Source organism: Malaya genurostris, chromosome 2 (assembly GCF_030247185.1).
Source record: "Malaya genurostris strain Urasoe2022 chromosome 2, Malgen_1.1, whole genome shotgun sequence".
In the NCBI taxonomy this organism is placed as follows: domain Eukaryota; kingdom Metazoa; phylum Arthropoda; class Insecta; order Diptera; family Culicidae; genus Malaya; species Malaya genurostris.
This window is the reverse complement of record NC_080571.1, coordinates 259,738,390-259,759,948: the sequence shown is the minus strand read 5'-3', so window position 1 is coordinate 259,759,948 and position 21,559 is coordinate 259,738,390. Positions and strand designations below refer to the sequence as shown.

Below are 21,559 nucleotides of genomic sequence, written 5' to 3'. Positions count from 1 at the left end.
CAGGAACAAAATCGTAACAGATTTTGAAACGTTTGTATCACAATTATTATTGAATTTGTTATAACTGCAGAAGTCCGAAAACAGAAATTTATAACAATAGTTGTAATAAATTAGATAGCAAATTTAAAACAGAAAAACTATATCACAGCCAATTGTTAGCATCGTTTCAATTCAAAATTGTTGAAAGATTTTTTTATTAAATGAGTAGTTTATTTAGTGATCTGATTTCTTCTTTTAGTTTTTTGAAATTCTGATCATTATTGTTCGATATAAAGCAACGGAAGAATTCATTTTTGCTAATAATGAACGTTGTCATGAGTCTTGCAAATGAAAATAAAACATCATAACTGATTTTGTTATTATATTGTTATCATAAGCTTTAACTTTCAACAGTTTTCATTTGTTAAATAGCTCAAAATAACATAAATTGTTATACATATCAACTGTTGATATACTTGTGTTATGATTTAGTTATGTGCATCTGATCGGGGAGGCCCGGAGGGCCGAGTGTCATATACCATTCGACTCAGTTCGTCGAGTATGCAAAATGTGTGTGTGTGTGTATGTGCGTATGTGTGTATGTAACGTTTTTTTGCACTAACTTTGCTCAGAGATTTTCACAAACTTAGATTCAAATGAAAGGTCTTGAGGTCCCATAAAAAATTCCTGAATATTATTTGGATCCGACTTCCGATTCGGGAGTTATGGGGTAAAATGTGCAAAAAAAGAAAATATGTGTTCTAACTTTTCTCATAGATGGCGCGACCGATTTTCACAAACTTAGGTTCAAATGAAAGGTCCTGTGGTCCCATGCTTAATTCCTGAATTTCATGTGGATCCGACTTCCGGATCCGGAAATATAGGGTAAAGTGTGTTAAAAATTATATACCATCACTGAAAATGGGGAAAAACCTTAAAAAAATTTCTAAATCGACCTCAAATCTTTTCCAATTGATAGTTTTTATCAGTAGACGGGCAAACAATCCGATTTCGGTTATTCTTTTAAGAATCGAAGAAAATTATTTTGAAGAATACCACAGTATTATATATGATAGTATGATTGATATGAGATTTTTATTTTGTCATTAGGATGGCCATTTCTTTGTTAGGGTGGATAAAAAAATCGATTGTTTTTTATTTTCTTCGAAATTTTTTTTTTATCGTAACTCTTGAACCACTTTGCTGATTCTGCTAATTTTTGGCTATGTTGTCACTCAATGCCTATAGTTTTTACTAAAAATATGCGAATATTGTAAATTTGTAGTTTTATGTTTGAAAAAGTCAAATGGATAACTTTTTAACGATTTGTTTTGCGACCCATGGGCACTGTATCATTCTAAATTTTTTTATGAAAGCTTAAACATTTTTACATAACATATCCAAACATTGTCGATTCGTTATTTTTGAGAGAGAATATTTGGAAATTTTCAAGTCTTCATTGTTTGCGACCATGCGCCTCCTTTTATTTATGATGAGTGTATTATGAACACATTCTTGCCTCTTTTAGATTGTAAAACAGGACGATTGGTATATTTACCATGAAAACCGTTAAAATTGTATACAAAAAATACAAAACTCCAACTTTGTAATATCCACATATTTTTCAAAAACTGCAGACATTTCTTGACGAAATATCCACCAATTAGCGGAATCGGTCGAGTGGTTCCAAAGTTATAAATTTAGAAATAACATCTTTTTCAAAGAAATTCAAAAAGCATAGAAACTACAAAAACTTGCAATTTACAAAAAATTATAAATAACACATCGCCAATTTTTGGGTATGTTGTGTAGATATGTTTCACTTTTCAGAACAAATATAAAATGACATAGTGCCCATTGGTCGCAAATCACGAAAACCGTCAAAGAGTTTTACAATTGACCTTTTCAAACACAAAACTTCAACTGTACAACATTCGCAAAATTTTCTTAAAAACTATATGCATTTATTGACATCATATCCAAAAATTAGCAGAATCAGCGAAGTGGTTCAAAAGTTATGATTAAAAAAAAATTTATATTTTGAAGAAAATCGAAAATAATCGAAAAAATACTGAAAAAATAAAAAAAAGGTCTAATATTTTTTGATGGAGAACGATTCTTCCAAATATGACAAAATTCTGAGAGATCGTATATCAGTTTCTCATGGAATTCCTGTATGCATATAAAAAAGAAAAACATCCTTTGTAGAAACGTTAGGTGGCGTAAGCATTTGAACAGAAACGGCTGATGCACTTATTAGCCTAAGGCAAAACGTAAAAATATGAAGAAGCACTTAGTTTTCATGCTTAAAGTGACGTAGATGTGGACAATGAGATCACTTTTTGGCTTAGTTGAATAAATCTTCGCTTAATTCACTTGAACACCACTGCACTTAAAATCGTTCTGAAGGAAAAATCATAGATATTTTACACTGTACCATCCAACGGAATTGAGGAAACACCACTTGAAAAGAACACTTTCAAATTTTCTTTGGAGTGAACATTTGGAGCTAAGAGAGAGACGAAAAATTTTCACCGGTTGCTCAATTTTAACGTTTACTCCAAACAAGCAATGCTCCATTTATTTTCGAATATACTTTGTGGAGCTGGGTATTATGAATATAAATCCAATTTTCATCTCCTGGAATTCTGGAATGCTCCGCAAAACTAGAATGCTTTACTTTCCCAATGGCATTATTTCTCAATGAATGAATTGCGCGGAACCACATCTGAAATCCTTTCCTAGCTCTCATCTTAGAAGACGTCAAATATTCTCGAAAAAAATCTATGAAATCATTTACACTAAAAATAATCTCATTAAAACTAATGTACTGTTAGAACGGAAACTGCCAAAAATCGATTTAACTACGCCCAGGAAACGAAAAAAAATCGTACAAATTGGTACTTCGTTACGAACGTCCATTTTTTCCAAAAGAATAACTTTACTGATGGCACCATCTTTTGTAATACGTTGGTAACGTATTTCTTAGCCTACTTGCTATCTTCGGTTTTGGGTGTTTCTGATGGATTGTACACGAAAGTTATTATTACCTAGTAATGCTTTGGCCATAATTTGTTGATTCGTACTGCTGCAATATTTCATAATGGCTAACCAGTAGTTTTAGTAGGTTGTGTTATCTCGTATAAAGGTAAGCTATAACATTATATTGAACCATTCAACAGTGGTCCAGATCGTCAATTTAGCGGGAGTTGTGACTGTTGGACCTAGCAAAGCTTCCAGATTGTTCTTAGTACTTCAAAACTGTATTCTATTTACTAAAAAGTTGAAAAGTTACTTGTGACTGAGCACCCAACTTAAATCTTAACAATTTAGATATAATTCATATTAAAATAAATAACACATTAAAAATTGAAAAAAAATCTATTCAGTTACTTATTACTTCCGATGAACTCAAAAGGTTGATACCGTTTACTAGAAAATCGGATCAAATCTTCACGATCTGTTGGAGAAAACTTACACAGTATTTGAAAAAAATTGAAAGCTTTGGCTCTATATGTTTAGAAGTAATGCATTATATAATGATTGGATATGTTGCTTTACCAATCTATTTACCTCCCAAAAGCGCCATATTATCAAAACCTGTCGCCCCCCAGATAACGCACATTACGACGAACGAGTGCTCATTGTCAAATCCCAATTGGTATCATGCCAGCAATAGCCCAAAATCGTGACCAGCGCACAGTTCCGATTTATCAAGGTTTTATCTCGGGAGGCACAGTGATAAGGCACTTCGGCCGAAAAAAGAAGCACTATAAAGAGTGGTGCAAAGCTATCGGATGCATAGTCCTCGCCCTCCGGTCGTTTTAATTCGTGCTAGTTGATTTTGAATCCTCCTTCCGGTACAGGTAGCAAATGAAGGGAACCACGTGGTTCTTTCTACTCGGGCTGTTGGCCTTGGCGGCAGCCAAAAGCACTGCCAGAGACGAAGACGAAGATCACGATCACGGCTCGGAACTGGACTGGTGGGAAAACGGAGTGTTCTATCAGATCTATCCGCGTTCGTTCAAGGATTCGGACGGTGACGGGATAGGAGATATCAAGGGAATTTCGGAGAAGCTGGAGCATCTGGCTGACCTTGGAGTAACGGGAGTGTGGTTTAGTCCGTTGTTTAAATCGCCGATGAAAGATTTCGGTTACGATATTTCCGATTTCGAGGACGTGGATCCGATCTTTGGTACGCTGCAAAACCTGAAGGATTTGATCAAGCAAGCTAAGGAGCTGGGCATCAAAGTGATCCTGGACTTTGTTCCGAATCACACAAGCGATGAACACGAGTGGTTCGTGGAAGCAAAGAAGGGTAACAAAGATTATGAAAATTTCTACGTCTGGAAGGAAGGAAAGGGTAACGGACCACCAAACAATTGGGTAAGTTCGTGGTTTCCGTATCGAAGTGTTTTGTTTTGTAGTTGTGCAGTGATTGATTAGCAAACTGAACTTTCAGTTGAAGCTACAACTGGTTAAGTGTAGACTATGAAGTATTCTCTAAAGAGAAGAATTTTATCGTTTTCGACCGTCAATGGTAATAAGTTATCAAATTTTAATTGGGTACTTAAAAAATTTGCATGATTTTCATGTTTTTCTCTCAAGTCAACGTTGAAAAAACTGTAATATTACGTTACGAAATCTACCATGCGTGTTTCGGCGACTAGTTTTAATATAGTGAATTAGAAAGTTCATACACTCTACTAGAATGGAATGTTGCTAGTAAATTTTGTGAAGCTTGCTGAGAAAAATTGAATCTCTCTGGTTGATCGGAGAGTACATTGTAGAATGGATCAGTCTATAGTCTATCGTTTTACTATTTCTGATCTAGTAGTTGAATAAAAACAAAGAATTTTTTGGATTTTTGTTCTATAAAACGTTTTACTAAGATTCTCAATCAATCCAACTATTCAGTATAAATGTTGCAAGATTGCATGGTTAAAGTTTTTATCGTGAATACGACTTACTTTACTCTTCAAAATTTACCCTACACTAGAATGAGTAGAACTTAATCGTGAATATATCTTGTAGTATTCAACGCGACAACATACGTTTTTCTCTGTATCATCGAAAATATGGTCAGCAATTTATGATAAAGTTTTCAGTAGTATGAGCTAATTACAAATAAAATGTTTGATTTGAACGAGCATTAAGGTGAAATTCTGTGTCAAAATAAGGCGCGTAAAATTTCAACCGCATGAATTGAACGAATCATCGCACAAAGCGCATCGTGCAAAACCGACACATAGCAATACGGAATATTTTCAGTGGTTGAGTTGCAGTGGGCTTACGGCACGTTTCGTTTGCTAGTGAAACAGACACTTACTATGGTTATACAGCATGAGTATTTTTAATTGACTAATATTAGGGAAACCCATTTGTGCATGTTGTTTAAGACGGTCAATTTAGTCAATTAATTCATAACCAAAATGCTCTTACAATTAATTTTCTTGCCTATAGCAAAATTGTTCATTTTTTGTTACAGATCAAAATCTTTGGCAAATCACCTAGCTTATTTTATAAAAGAACTGAATACTATTCAAACAATCTTTTCATATGGATTTATAACTGGCTTGTAAGATGTTCATTAAAAATATCTAGTTTGTGAAGTGTATATCATATCGGTATATAAGTGAATAATACTTCACAATTTATTTATATTATATTTAGTTTTTGAAGGAATTATACATACTTTTTTGCCACGCTTGGCGAGTAGATATCAATAATTTATATTTTTGAATTCTTGTATTCGGATATTATTTTCAAATCGCTATGCAATTTGTGTTTTCAAAACGGTCTTGACAAGTTAGTTATTGAAATTAATGTCATATTAATTCCCAGCTAAAATTTAGAAACCCTAAATGGCTAAAATGATTTTTTATGGATTGTTCTATTTATAAATGAATTTCAAACGTTGAATTTTTGATTGTCCACTATACATACCTCAAAGTTGTACCGTTACAATTATGCAAGTAAAGTATTGATAGTTTGCAAATTCACACAATCATTCAACTAGTACGTGCGATTTTCGATTTTCGAATGTGTGAAAAAAGTATGTATGCTTTATTCGTATTCACGTCATCCAGTTATGTCTCTGATATTAACCTGCCGCCTTTTTATATTTCAGTTTCGCAAAAAATCGTACTCGGAGTTTAATGAAACATTCATAACATTTCAACTTTGTTACAAGAAGCAACTTTGTATATTTTGTTTTGTTTTCAAAATTGATCTAGACTGTCTTTTGAAAAGGGTCAAGCTTTTCTTGATTTTTTCAGATGAAGCTCATGAACGAAATTTTGTCATAAGATAGGTGATTATATTCTCTATCCACCATTCACACGCTGTAAGACGAGCATTTATTTTTTTTCAGTGTAGAACTTTGTTGGGAATAGAAAGGTTATGCAATCACTTGGAAAACCGACTAGTGAAAATTGTCATATACCATTCGACTCAGTTCATCGAGCTGAGTAATGTCTGTGTGTGTGTGTGTGTGTGTCAAATAATCTCACTAGGTTTTCTCGGAGATGGCTGAACCGATTTTGACAAACTAGGATTCAAATGAAAGGTCTCGTGGTCCCATACGGAATTCCTGAATTTCATCCGGATCCGACTTCCAGTTCCGGAATTATAGGGTAAAGTGTGTTCAATATTGTACACCGCCACTTAAACCGGCGAAACAAAAAACGTGAAAATTTTTCTAAACTGGTCTCAAAACTACACAAATCGATAGTCATTATCAGTAGGCAACTAAACAAACCGATTCCGGCTATCCTGGTTCCCGGTATCCGGTTCCGGAAGTACCAGAAATAGTGGTCATATATACCAAAATGGATCTCACTCACTTTTCTCAGCGATGGTTTGACCGATTTCCACAAACTTAGATTCAAATGAAAGGTCTTCCGGTCCCATACGGAATCCCTGAATTTCATCCGGATCCGACTTCCGGTTCCGGAATTATAGGGTAAAGTGTATTCAATATTGTACACCGCCACTTAAACCGGCGAAACAAAAAACGTGAAAATTTTTCTAAACTGGTCTCAAAACTACACAAATCGATAGTCATTATCAGTAGGCAACTGAACAAACCGATTCCGGCTATCCTGGTTCCCGGTATCCGGTTCCGGAAGTACCAGAAATAGTGGTCATATATACCAAAATGGATCTCACTCACTTTTCTCAGCGATGGTTTGACCGATTTCCACAAACTTAGATTCAAATGAAAGGTCTTCCGGTCCCATATGGAATTCCTGAATTGCATCCGGATCCGACTTCCGGTTCCGGAATTATAAGGTAAAGTGTATTCAATATTGTACACCGCCACTTAAACCGGCGAAACAAAACACGTGAAAATTTTTCTAAACTGGTCTCAAAACTACACAAATCGATAGTCATTATCAGTAGGCAACTAAACAAACCGATTCCGGATATCCTGGTTCCCAGTATCGGGTTCCGGAAGTACCAGAAATAGTGGTCATATATACCAAAATGGATCTCACTCACTTTTCTCAGCGATGGTTTGACCGATTTCCACAAACTTAGATTCAAATGAAAGGTCTTCCGGTCCCATACATCCCTGAATTTCATCCGGATCCGACTTCCGGTTCCGGAATTATAGGGTAAAGTGTATTCAATATTGTACACCGCCACTTAAACCGGCGAAACAAAAAACGTGAAAATTTTTCTAAACTGGTCTCAAAACTACACAAATCGATAGTCATTATCAGTAGGCAACTAAACAAACCGATTCCGGCTATCCTGGTTCCCGGTATCCGGTTCCGGAAGTACCAGAAATAGTGGTCATATATACCAAAATGGATCTCACTCACTTATCTCAGCGATGGTTTGACCGATTTCCACAAACTTAGATTCAAATGAAAGGTCTTCCGGTCCCATATAGAATTCCTGAATTGCATCCGGATCTGACTTCCGGTTCCGGAATTATAGGGTAAAGTGTATTCAATATTGTACACCGCCACTTAAACCGGCGAAACAAAAAACGTGAAAATTTTTCTAAACTGGTCTCAAAACTACACAAATCGATAGTCATTATCAGTAGGCAACTAAACAAACCGATTCCGGATATCCTGGTTCCCGGTATCGGGTTCCGGAAGTACCAGAAATAGTGGTCATATATACCAAAATGGATCTCACTCACTTTTCTCAGCGATGGTTTGACCGATTTCCACAAACTTAGATTCAAATGAGAGGTCTTCCGGTCCCATATGGAATTCCTGAATTGCATCTTGATCTGACTTTCGGTTCCGGAATTATAGGGTAAAGTGTATTCAATATTGTACACCGCCACTTAAACCGGCGAAACAAAAAACGTGAAAATTTTTCTAAACTGGTCTCAAAACTACACAAATCGATAGTCATTATCAGTAGGCAACTAAACAAATCGATTCCGGCTATCCTGGTTCCCGGTATCCGGTTCCGGAAGTACCAGAAATAGTGGTCATATATACCAAAATGGATCTCACTCACTTTTCTCAGCGATGGTTTGACCGATTTCCACAAACTTAGATTCAAATGAAAGGTCTTCCGGTCCCATATGGAATTCCTGAATTGCATCCGGATCCGACTTCCGGTTCCGGAATTATAGGGTAAAGTGTATTCAATATTGTACACCGCCACTTAAACCGGCGAAACAAAACACGTGAAAATTTTTCTAAACTGGTCTCAAAACTACACAAATCGATAGTCATTATCAGTAGGCAACTAAACAAACCGATTCCGACTATCCTGGTTCCCGGTATCGGGTTCCGGAAGTACCAGAAATAGTGGTCATATATAACAAAATGGATCTCACTCACTTTTCTCAGCGATGGTTTGACCGATTTCCACAAACTTAGATTCAAATGAAAGGTCTTCCGGTCCCATATGGAATTCCTGAATTGCATCCGGATCCGACTTCCGGTTCCGGAATTATAGGGTAAAGTGTATTCAATATTGTACACCGCCACTTAAACCGGCGAAACAAAACACGTGAAAATTTTTCTAAACTGGTCTCAAAACTACACAAATCGATAGTCATTATCAGTAGGCAACTAAACAAACCGATTCCGACTATCCTGGTTCCCGGTATCGGGTTCCGGAAGTACCAGAAATAGTGGTCATATATAACAAAATGGATCTCACTCACTTTTCTCAGCGATGGTTTGACCGATTTCCACAAACTTAGATTCAAATGAAAGGTCTTCCGGTCCCATATGGAATTCCTGAATTGCATCCGGATCCGACTTCCGGTTCCGGAATTATAGGGTAAAGTGTATTCAATATTGTACACCGCCACTTAAACCGGCGAAACAAAACACGTGAAAATTTTTCTAAACTGGTCTCAAAACTACACAAATCGATAGTCATTATCAGTAGGCAACTAAACAAACCGATTCCGGATATCCTGGTTCCCGGTATCGGGTTCCGGAAGTACCAGAAATAGTGGTCATATATACCAAAATGGATCTCACTCACTTTTCTCAGCGATGGTTTGACCGATTTCCACAAACTTAGATTCAAATGAGAGGTCTTCCGGTCCCATATGGAATTCCTGAATTGCATCTTGATCTGACTTTCGGTTCCGGAATTATAGGGTAAAGTGTATTCAATATTGTACACCGCCACTTAAACCGGCGAAACAAAAAACGTGAAAATTTTTCTAAACTGGTCTCAAAACTACACAAATCGATAGTCATTATCAGTAGGCAACTAAACAAATCGATTCCGGCTATCCTGGTTCCCGGTATCCGGTTCCGGAAGTACCAGAAATAGTGGTCATATATACCAAAATGGATCTCACTCACTTTTCTCAGCGATGGTTTGACCGATTTCCACAAACTTAGATTCAAATGAAAGGTCTTCCGGTCCCATATGGAATTCCTGAATTGCATCCGGATCCGACTTCCGGTTCCGGAATTATAGGGTAAAGTGTATTCAATATTGTACACCGCCACTTAAACCGGCGAAACAAAACACGTGAAAATTTTTCTAAACTGGTCTCAAAACTACACAAATCGATAGTCATTATCAGTAGGCAACTAAACAAACCGATTCCGACTATCCTGGTTCCCGGTATCGGGTTCCGGAAGTACCAGAAATAGTGGTCATATATAACAAAATGGATCTCACTCACTTTTCTCAGCGATGGTTTGACCGATTTCCACAAACTTAGATTCAAATGAAAGGTCTTCCGGTCCCATATGGAATTCCTGAATTGCATCCGGATCCGACTTCCGGTTCCGGAATTATAGGGTAAAGTGTATTCAATATTGTACACCGCCACTTAAACCGGCGAAACAAAACACGTGAAAATTTTTCTAAACTGGTCTCAAAACTACACAAATCGATAGTCATTATCAGTAGGCAACTAAACAAACCGATTCCGACTATCCTGGTTCCCGGTATCGGGTTCCGGAAGTACCAGAAATAGTGGTCATATATAACAAAATGGATCTCACTCACTTTTCTCAGCGATGGTTTGACCGATTTCCACAAACTTAGATTCAAATGAAAGGTCTTCCGGTCCCATATTAAATTCCTGAATTGCATCCGGATCCGACTTCCGGTTCCGGAATTATAGGGTAAAGTGTATTCAATATTGTACACCGCCACTTAAACCGGCGAAACAAAACACGTGAAAATTTTTCTAAACTGGTCTCAAAACTACACAAATCGATAGTCATTATCAGTAGGCAACTAAACAAACCGATTCCGGATATCCTGGTTCCCGGTATCGGGTTCCGGAAGTACCAGAAATAGTGGTCATATATACCAAAATGGATCTCACTCACTTTTCTCAGCGATGGTTTGACCGATTTCCACAAACTTAGATTCAAATGAGAGGTCTTCCGGTCCCATATGGAATTCCTGAATTGCATCTTGATCTGACTTTCGGTTCCGGAATTATAGGGTAAAGTGTATTCAATATTGTACACCGCCACTTAAACCGGCGAAACAAAAAACGTGAAAATTTTTCTAAACTGGTCTCAAAACTACACAAATCGATAGTCATTATCAGTAGGCAACTAAACAAATCGATTCCGGCTATCCTGGTTCCCGGTATCCGGTTCCGGAAGTACCAGAAATAGTGGTCATATATACCAAAATGGATCTCACTCACTTTTCTCAGCGATGGTTTGACCGATTTCCACAAACTTAGATTCAAATGAAAGGTCTTCCGGTCCCATATGGAATTCCTGAATTGCATCCGGATCCGACTTCCGGTTCCGGAATTATAGGGTAAAGTGTATTCAATATTGTACACCGCCACTTAAACCGGCGAAACAAAACACGTGAAAATTTTTCTAAACTGGTCTCAAAACTACACAAATCGATAGTCATTATCAGTAGGCAACTAAACAAACCGATTCCGACTATCCTGGTTCCCGGTATCGGGTTCCGGAAGTACCAGAAATAGTGGTCATATATAACAAAATGGATCTCACTCACTTTTCTCAGCGATGGTTTGACCGATTTCCACAAACTTAGATTCAAATGAAAGGTCTTCCGGTCCCATATGGAATTCCTGAATTGCATCCGGATCCGACTTCCGGTTCCGGAATTATAGGGTAAAGTGTATTCAATATTGTACACCGCCACTTAAACCGGCGAAACAAAACACGTGAAAATTTTTCTAAACTGGTCTCAAAACTACACAAATCGATAGTCATTATCAGTAGGCAACTAAACAAATCGATTCCGGCTATCCTGGTTCCCGGTATCCGGTTCCGGAAGTACCAGAAATAGTGGTCATATATACCAAATTGGATCTCACTCACTTTTCTCAGCGATGGTTTGACCGATTTCCACAAACTTAGATTCAAATGAAAGGTCTTCCGGTTTCATATGGAATTCCTGAATTGCATCCGGATCCGACTTCCGGTTCCGGAATTATAGGGTAAAGTGTATTCAATATTGTACACCGCCACTTAAACCGGCGAAACAAAAAACGTGAAAATTTTTCTAAACTGGTCTCAAAACTACACAAATCGATAGTCATTATCAGTAGGCAACTAAACAAACCGATTCCGACTATCCTGGTTCCCGGTATCGGGTTCCGGAAGTACCAGAAATAGTGGTCATATATACCAAAATGGATCTCACTTACTTTTCTCAGCGATGGTTTGACCGATTTCCACAAACTTAGATTCAAATGAAAGGCCTCCCGGTCTCATACGGAATTCCTGAATTGCATCCGGATCCGACTTCCGGTTCCGGAATTGTAGGGTAAAGTGTGTTCAATATTGTTCACCGCCACTTAAACCGGCGAAACAAAAAACGTGAAAATTTTTATAAACTGGTCTCAAAACTACACAAATCGATAGTCATTATCAGTAGGCAACTAAACAAACCGATTCCGGCTATCCTGGTTCCCGGTATCCGGTTCCGGAAGTACCAGAAATAGTGGTCATATATACCAAAATGGATCTCACTCACTTTTCTCAGCGATGGTTTGACCGATTTACACAAACTTAGATTCAAATGAAAGGTCTTCCGGTCCCATATGGAATTCCTGAATTGCATCTTGATCTGACTTTCGGTTCCGGAATTATAGGGTTAAGTGTATTCAATATTGTACACCGCCACTTAAACCGGCGAAACAAAACACGTAAAAATTTTTCTAAACTGGTCTCAAAACTACACAAATCGATAGTCATTATCAGTAGGCAACTAAACAAACCGATTCCGGCTATCCTGGTTCCCGGTATCCGGTTCCGGAAGTACCAGAAATAGTGGTCATATATACCAAAATGGATCTCACTCACTTTTCTCAGCGATGGTTTGACCGATTTCCACAAACTTAGATTCAAATGAAAGGTCTTCCGGTTCCATATACAATTCCTGAATTGCATCCGGATCTGACTTCCGGTTCCGGAATTATAGGGTAAAGTGTATTCAATATTGTACACCGCCACTTAAACCGGCGAAACAAAACACGTAAAAATTTTTCTAAACTGGTCTCAAAACTACACAAATCGATAGTCATTATCAGTAGGCAACTAAACAAACCGATTCCGGCTATCCTGGTTCCCGGTATCCGGTTCCGGAAGTACCAGAAATAGTGGTCATATATACCAAAATGGATCTCACTCACTTTTCTCAGCGATGGTTTGACCGATTTCCACAAACTTAGATTCAAATGAAAGGTCTTCCGGTTCCATATGGAATTCCTGAATTGCATCCGGATCCGACTTCCGGTTCCGGAATTATAGGGTAAAGTGTATTCATTGTACACCGCCACTTAAACCGGCGAAACAAAAAACGTGAAAATTTTTCTAAACTGGTCTCAAAACTACACAAATCGATAGTCATTATCAGTAGGCAACTAAACAAACCGATTCCGACTATCCTGGTTCCCGGTATCGGGTTCCGGAAGTACCAGAAATAGTGGTCATATATACCAAAATGGATCTCACTTACTTTTCTCAGCGATGGTTTGACCGATTTCCACAAACTTAGATTCAAATGAAAGGCCTCCCGGTCTCATACGGAATTCCTGAATTGCATCCGGATCCGACTTCCGGTTCCGGAATTGTAGGGTAAAGTGTGTTCAATATTGTTCACCGCCACTTAAACCGGCGAAACAAAAAACGTGAAAATTTTTATAAACTGGTCTCAAAACTACACAAATCGATAGTCATTATCAGTAGGCAACTAAACAAACCGATTCCGGCTATCCTGGTTCCCGGTATCCGGTTCCGGAAGTACCAGAAATAGTGGTCATATATACCAAAATGAATCTCACTCACTTTTCTCAGCGATGGTATGACCGATTTCCACAAACTTAGATTCAAATGAAAGGTCTTCCGTTCCCATATGGAATTCCTGAATTGCATCCGGATCCGACTTTCGGTTTCGGAATTATAGGGTAAAGTGTGTTCAATATTGTACACCGCCACTTAAACCGGCGAAACAAAAAACGTGAAAATTTTTCTAAACTGGTCTCAAAACTACACAAATCGATAGTCATTATCAGTAGGCAACGAAACAAACCGATTCCGGCTATCCTGGTTCCCGGTATCCGGTTCCGGAAGTACCAGAAATAGTGGTCATATATACCAAAATGGATCTCACTCACTTTTCTCAGCGATGGTATGACCGATTTCCACAAACTTAGATTCAAATGAAAGGTCTTCCGGTCTCATATGGAATTTCTGAATTGCATCTTGATCTGACTTTCGGTTCCGGAATTATAGGGTAAAGTGTATTCAATATTGTACACCGCCACTTAAACCGGCGAAACAAAAAACGTGAAAATTTTTCTAAACTGGTCTCAAAACTACACAAATCGATAGTCATTATCAGTAGGCAACTAAACAAACCGATTCCGGCTATCCTGGTTCCCGGTATCCGGTTCCGGAAGTACCAGAAATAGTGGTCATATATACCAAAATGGATCTCACTCACTTTTCTCAGCGATGGTTTGACCAATTTACACAAACTTAGATTCAAATGAAAGGTCTTCCGGTCCCATATGGAATTCCTGAATTGCATCTTGATCTGACTTTCGGTTCCGGAATTATAGGGTAAAGTGTATTCAATATTGTACACCGCCACTTAAACCGGCGAAACAAAAAACGTGAAAATTTTTCTAAACTGGTCTCAAAACTACACAAATCGATAGTCATTATCAGTAGGCAACTAAACAAACCGATTCCGGCTATCCTGGTTCCCGGTATCCGGTTCCGGAAGTACCAGAAATAGTGGTCATATATACCAAAATGAATCTCACTCACTTTTCTCAGCGATGGTATGACCGATTTCCACAAACTTAGATTCAAATGAAAGGTCTTCCGGTCCCATATGGAATTCCTGAATTGCATCCGGATCCGACTTCCGGTTTCGGAATTATAGGGTAAAGTGTGTTCAATATTGTACACCGCCACTTAAACCGGCGAAACAAAAAACGTGAAAATTTTTCTAAACTGGTCTCAAAACTACACAAATCGATAGTCATTATCAGTAGGCAACTAAACAAACCGATTCCGGCTATCCTGGTTCCCGGTATCCGGTTCCGGAAGTACCAGAAATAGTGGTCATATATACCAAAATGGATCTCACTCACTTTTCTCAGCGATGGTTTGACCGATTTCCACAAACTTAGATTCAAATGAAAGGTCTTCCGGTCTCATATGGAATTTCTGAATTGCATCCGGATCCGACTTCCGAATCCGGAGTTATAGGGTGCGTACTAGAAGAGTTTTGTGTGTCATGTTAGTTGGTGGCCGTACGAACCGACTTTGAATATTCCGATTCTCGGGTTGCGGTGCCGGAAGTGCATATAATAGTGAACCCATTTCGTTCTCTTAAGGATGGCTTACGCAATCAAAGCATTGTTTTATTCTGTATGTTATGCATAAACAATCACTTGGTTTCTTTCAAAAATCGAAGAGAAAATTTTTGAATAGAATACCATATTATTAAATGTACATGAGAAAGGCATCATTACACCACTAGGTGGATTAAAACATGTTTTTTTCACTATTTTCAATCGAATATTTGACTTCAGTAGTACAACACTTTTATGTAGGATTTGTAATTTCCCAATTACAGCCAATTTAAAAAAAATGCAAAGTTGCTTTCTGCGACAAAACCTACATGTCCAAAAGGTTTCAATAAAGTCTGACAGGGTGCTGCCAACATTTGTTCGATTTGGTGCGAAATGCAGTGAACATATTTTAATTGTGCTTGCTTATCTACCTTACAACTGAATCATTTAGAGTACATGATTTTACCGAGACCGGTACATTTAACCATGAGCCGTTTCGTAGAAATCTGATTTTCTGAATCGGTTTGTCTTAAAAGAGACTTTTTGGTGGAAATATCGCGTACAGTATCTAGATATTCTTCAAACGGAAAAATTATTTCAATAACATGGTTCAGATGGCACCAACCGTGATTTGGACGATTCGACGAAATTGATCTTTGGTGAATTGATCTCTGGCGCATCAATAAAATTGCCTTGGACTTCTCGCATTAGCCTTCACCAAATTGGTTTTCGGTGAAATTGGTGAAATTCGGCGGGTTAGAATTGGCGTTCTGTGATTTTACCGTCACAAAAAGACATTCGGCAAATTGGTCTTCTGCGAACAGGCCTTCAGGGTCTTGGATAAATTGACATTCGGCAATTTGGTATTTCGCGCAAAAGCCTTTTATCGTTTGACTAATTGGTCGTCGGCTAACTAGCTTTTGGCGAACTGGCATTCAGTGAATTGTCTTTATGTTAATTGGCCTTCGAAGATTAGGCTTCCTACGAATTGGCCTTTGGCGAATTGGTCCTCAGTGAATTGTTCTTCAGGGAACATCGACGAACTGGCCATTGGCTAACTGGACATCGGCGAAATGGTCATCGTTATATTGGATCTCGGGGATCTGGTCTTCGGAAATATGTATATAGGCTAACTGAATAGAAGTTTTGTATAGAACATGGTAATCGAACAACTTGCTTCCACAATCTACTGACTCGTTCGTAGTGAAACTCAATGACAATTTTTCTTTCGCTTCAACAATAAATGATAGCAAAGCATGTAGCAATATAGTTTATCTTGAAGTTTAGCCATTTTAGAGGCTGACTATAAGTGCTAGAGTGCCAATATATGGCCATGCATTGCCGTGATGAAAAATTACCAACTTGTGCTTGATCAAAAAAATAAAGTTTTTTATCTTAGAACAATGTTTATTTCTTTCTGTTGAAAAAAATCCTGCATTAGTTCGAAACCTTTAAAAGTTGTGTAGCAAGTAAACAAAAAACTTCATACTCGGTCGATACTTGTAATTTCATTCACTTTCATCTGACATACGTTTTTGTTTTCATTGACAGCAATCCGTATTCCATACGGACGCATGGACTAAACTGACAGTGAATAATCAGGAGAAATACTATCTGCATCAGTTCGACAAAGGCCAACCGGATCTGAACTACAACGAACCGAAAGTGAGGGAAAAAATGACCAGCATGATTGAATTCTGGTTCGACCTGGGTGTCGATGGTTTCCGCATCGATGCAATCAATCACGTCTACGAGGACGAACAATTCAAAGACGAACCACTGATCGACGAGAATGGTGAACTGTTCTACGAAAACTTGAATCACATTTACACCATGAATCAGGTAAGCATGCACCCTATTGTGCATCTAAATTCAATCATTTTCAGGTATTGGGTTCTCTTGTAGGATGCATCCTATGAGCTCATCTACGATTGGCGAGAGCTGTTTGACACGTGGTCAACCAAATCCGGCAGCACCAAACTGATGATGACTGAAGCGTATGCTGACTTGGAGCATACTATGCGTTGGTACGGTGATGAGAAGCGCAATGGATCCCAGTTCCCGTTCAATTTCGCGATGATCAATCGAATCACGAATAGTTCGAATGCAGCGGAGATGAAGGTAATAATCGACGAGTGGTTGGAAAACATGCCGAATGGAGCAAGTGCGAATTGGGTTCTGGGCAATCATGACCGCCCAAGAATTGCGTCCCGATTCGGTCGCGATCGAGCTGCAAGTTTTGCCATTTTGGAGCTAACTCTGCCGGGAATGGCGGTCATTTACTACGGAGAGGAAATCGGCATGGAAGACAATCGGGCCATCACGTTCGAGGAGACCCAGGATCCGCAAGCGAAGAATACCAACAAAGAAATCTATCAACTGTACACGCGGGATCCGGTGAGGACCCCATTCCAGTGGGATAATACATCGTACGCGGGTTTCTCACCTGCTGCTACGGAAAAAACTTGGCTGCCGGTGCATCCAAACTACCTCGAGTTGAATCTAGCCGAACAGAAAGCGGCCGATAAGAGCATCTACAAACTGTACCAACGGTTGATCGAGCTGCGAAAGGAGCACACTTTCGTGTACGGTGACTTTAGCTCGCAGGCCCTGATCAACAACGTATTTGCGTTTACGCGAACACTGAAGGACCACACTTCGTACGCCGTTGTAGTCAACATGGCTCCGTCAACCGTCGAGGTCAATTTGAAAACTCTTGACTCCAAAATCGGCAAAGCGAAGGTGCTTGTTACCACACCAGATTCCGATTTGAAGGTGGATGACGTGCTCACCAATGTTGAAAATTTGAAGCTAAAGAATTTCGATGCGGTAGTATTCGAGATAAGCAGCAGCAGTGCTGCGGTCGCCGGATCAGTGTTGCTACTGTTGCTGGCATCGGTGTTACGATCTTTGCTGCAGTAATCATGGTGAGGGCTGATCGATAATAGTATTAGGTATTTATATTGGAAAGTGATAGATGTTTCGGAATCGTACTGCGACAAAGAACACAATAAATGATTTTTGTTTCGAAGATTGTGAGTTGTGAGGTTTTTGTGTAGCACATTTCTGAGAGAAAAATGTCCCCTTGATTAACAACCATTTGCAAATGAAACACGACGACAAATCTATTCGTTCTAAGCTGAATAATGTGATACAGAAAGAACATGTTTTATTGACTGTTGCCACGGTCGCTGTTGGGCAAGATAAGATTAATGTTTAATCAATACTTTTTTATTCCAGTGTCATATTGTGTATGTCAGTCAGCAAATGGTTTCCTGCAAGATATATTTGAAGATACGCAACTGAGGGCCGGGCCGACATCAGCATCAGCATCGTATTGCTTCGGGGTGCTATTGATATGATAATTTTTGTGCGCGAAATTGGACGATAACACACTTATCCGGTTCTGGTTTATTGCGGAAAAACGATTGGGACATGAAAGCTATGATACGTCGTTAGTTTTGGTCGACTTTGTCCTGTATTGCTTATCAGTATAATTATCGAGCGAATTGCACTACGTTTAAATGGTAGGGAATGGCTTTTAGTTTGTGCATGGAAAAATCCCCGGTTAATTTGATATCTACTGATTATGGTTCATGTCTCACTTTTATTTCGATTTGAGTAATGTTTAATTTAGTTATTAGAATTATTATAACTATTAGTCACAACAATTTTACCCACTTTCCTTCATATAATAGAACAGACAATCAAGTTCCGCTTCGGAATGTAGTACCGGAGCTTTGATGTTTTATGATATAAAGACTGTCCCATAAACTATGTTATGGACGAAACCAAAAACCGCTGCCATTTCGCAATGGTTCAGAATCTGTCAATTTTTATGGCTGCGTCCTGTTGTTTACACTCTTCTTTAACCACTTGTGCAGTTGTTTATTCGTTTTCATCAGTTTGTTTCGAAATGTGTGGACTTTCAACAGAACAACGTCGAAAAATTGTGTAAAAATAGTGCACAGAACGCGCACTGTCACTGAGAAAGATAGCAAAAATGGAAGGAGTAAGTGAAAAAGCCGTGCGAAATGCAATCAGGAAGTTCGGTGAGGATTAGAGATGGTCGGGTATCGGGTATTTTACCCGAAACCCGACCCGTACCCGTACCCGACGGGTTTTTGGTCGGGTACGGGTAAAAATTTTTATTTTCGATCGGGTACGGGTCGGGTACGGGTAAAAAAAATTTACTGCTTACTCGGGTACGGGTCGGGTCGGGTAAAAAAATTTACTACTCACTCGGGTACGGGTCGGGTACGGGTAAATTTTTTTTCTGATCGATTACCCGACCATTTGTACTTCACATGTCATGTTTACACGTTGACGAGAATTTTTTATTGCAAAACAGTTGTTCCGAAAAATAAACAATTTGATTCAAGGGGTTTTGACATTCGCGCCTAGAACCAGACCTGAAAACTGGCATCTTTTTCCAGAAAAAAACATTTCTTTTCTTCATTTAAAAAAAACGATCAATCATAGTTACGTGAAAAGTTATGTGAATATTTTTCACCCTACTTTTTTATAACATATTTAATAAGATACACTGCCTAAGCTCTAAGATGTTGCGGTCAGACCCTACTTTCCACGTAGGTTTTAATGGACTCCCATTTTAAAGCTGTTTAATGCACAATCCAGTAAAAATTATTTGATTAATATATAAAATGTAGTGTAGTACTCATATCACATTCAGATACCAGAAAACTGTTATTTTAAATATTGGTTGGAGATTTTCAAAATTTACATATAAATCATTAGGATTCTAACCATAAAAACATGAACATTTATTTCAGAAAATCTGCATAGAAGTTCTTCTTATTCTTCACTTCTGGGTGGTGTCACCTCACTTGAAATGACACCGATTGATGGCACAGCAAGTTGAGCTATATTGCCAGTTCGATGTCAACATTTCATAAGGGCACATAAACCAATGAGAGTTTCTCTTTGTTTACTTTCTCTTTTGTGAATATCTCCTTAATTTCCACGTGTACCTACAAAGTACCTACAAATGTTCAAACTACTTACACTTGAAGGACTCACAGTTCACCATTTTCAAAATTGAATTTTTCACACCGGGAATACACGTGAATTATTCGATGTTTGGTCAATTCACGTAAACGAACCGATGATACTCTATCAATTTTAGGGGATGTTCGTGATTTTTCAAGTGATTTTAATGTGAATTTTTATTTGTGTGTCAAGATAATGAGCACGCTTACTTGTGGTTCTAAAGAATTGGATCAAAAGTCGCACTGTTTCGTAAAAACCATACCTACCAAAAATTGAATAGAATGGGTATTACGACATTTTGGATAAATATGCTTCTCGAAAAATTTGAGTAGATATTACTCCCTTTTGTTGACATTTGTAAATGAGTATAAAGTACCAAAGACATTGGAAATCTATTCATGCTTCACAGTGTATTTATATCACAAACGAATTTCCAGACATGACAGTCACGATCTTTTTTTGGCGCACATCTACGGTCCTCCGTGAAACTGGCACCAATGGTGATAAATTGGTTGCACTGCTGAGTTCCCATCATCGCATTCATAATGCAAATGTCAAACCGTGAGAACCCTTTCGATACGTTAGCCCATTTGTATATATTGAGATTTCATGGCACACTTTGGTCGAAATGATAACAATGCAATTAATCTCGCGCTCCACCAAGCGATGAGTGCGGCCATTTCAGAAGACCGGGAACGGACCAGATTTTTATTTAATACTAGCTGAATTACCCGGCGTTGCTCGGAAATGTTTCGTGAAGGGAAGACCGAAAAAACTTCTCGAAGTTGTCCTGCTTAGTGAAATACTCTTGTAGTGAAACATAACTTAGACGGAAACCCGATCGAACAATACTCCGTTCATGTTCAAATTGCGAATGATCAGTGCCCCATCTCAGATCTCTCAATAATCATAAATTTCATTTCTCGACAAACCTCATTTAGTTGCTAGAAATTTGTCAGTGAACGTACTACAGATCTCCTTCATGATTACCCTGAGTAGTGTAGTAAGTATCTATGCTTTTCAAAAAATATCGATTCCCACCTTTGGTACATGTGCCAAACTTGATGGCGATTCGTTTAGTTGTTTTGTAGTTATGCTGAGACTTGAATACACTCACGTTCATAAGCAGACAAAGACTATTTTCCCTTAGTTCTTTGAATTCCCCGCAAAATGGAACCAGAACTTTTAAAATTATTTAAAGAAAAATACGACCTTGAAATTCTTGCCACTCTCTTGTTTTATAAAAAATGGGAGAATAAAATTTATTTTCAAAAACCCTCCTTCTAGTCTAAATGTCGATTC

General features: G+C 38.3%; 2 protein-coding genes across 6 annotated transcripts in view; one reads left to right on the top strand and one right to left on the bottom strand.

Moving 5' to 3' along the window:
- Window positions 1-21,559, bottom strand: part of LOC131429690 (dual specificity calcium/calmodulin-dependent 3',5'-cyclic nucleotide phosphodiesterase 1A-like) — a 614,729-nt gene that overhangs the window by 236,246 nt on the left and 356,924 nt on the right. The window lies entirely within an intron of this gene.
- On the top strand, window positions 3,802-18,278 carry LOC131429694 (maltase 2-like). Its single transcript, XM_058594003.1, has 3 exons — window positions 3,802-4,365; window positions 16,799-17,089; window positions 17,153-18,278. The coding sequence occupies exons 1-3, from the start codon at window positions 3,853-3,855 to the stop codon at window positions 18,167-18,169; spliced, it is 1,821 nt and encodes a 606-aa protein (XP_058449986.1). The 5' UTR covers window positions 3,802-3,852; the 3' UTR covers window positions 18,170-18,278.

Bases quoted from the DNA above. Each gene is read 5' to 3' on its own strand.
- LOC131429694 (XM_058594003.1), top strand. From the start codon at position 3,853: ATGAAGGGAACCACGTGGTTCTTTCTACTCGGGCTGTTGGCCTTGGCG. The intron at 4,366-16,798 runs GTAAGTTCGTGG...TTTCATTGACAG, and splicing joins ACGGACCACCAAACAATTGG to CAATCCGTATTCCATACGGA. The intron at 17,090-17,152 runs GTAAGCATGCAC...GTTCTCTTGTAG, and splicing joins ACATTTACACCATGAATCAG to GATGCATCCTATGAGCTCAT.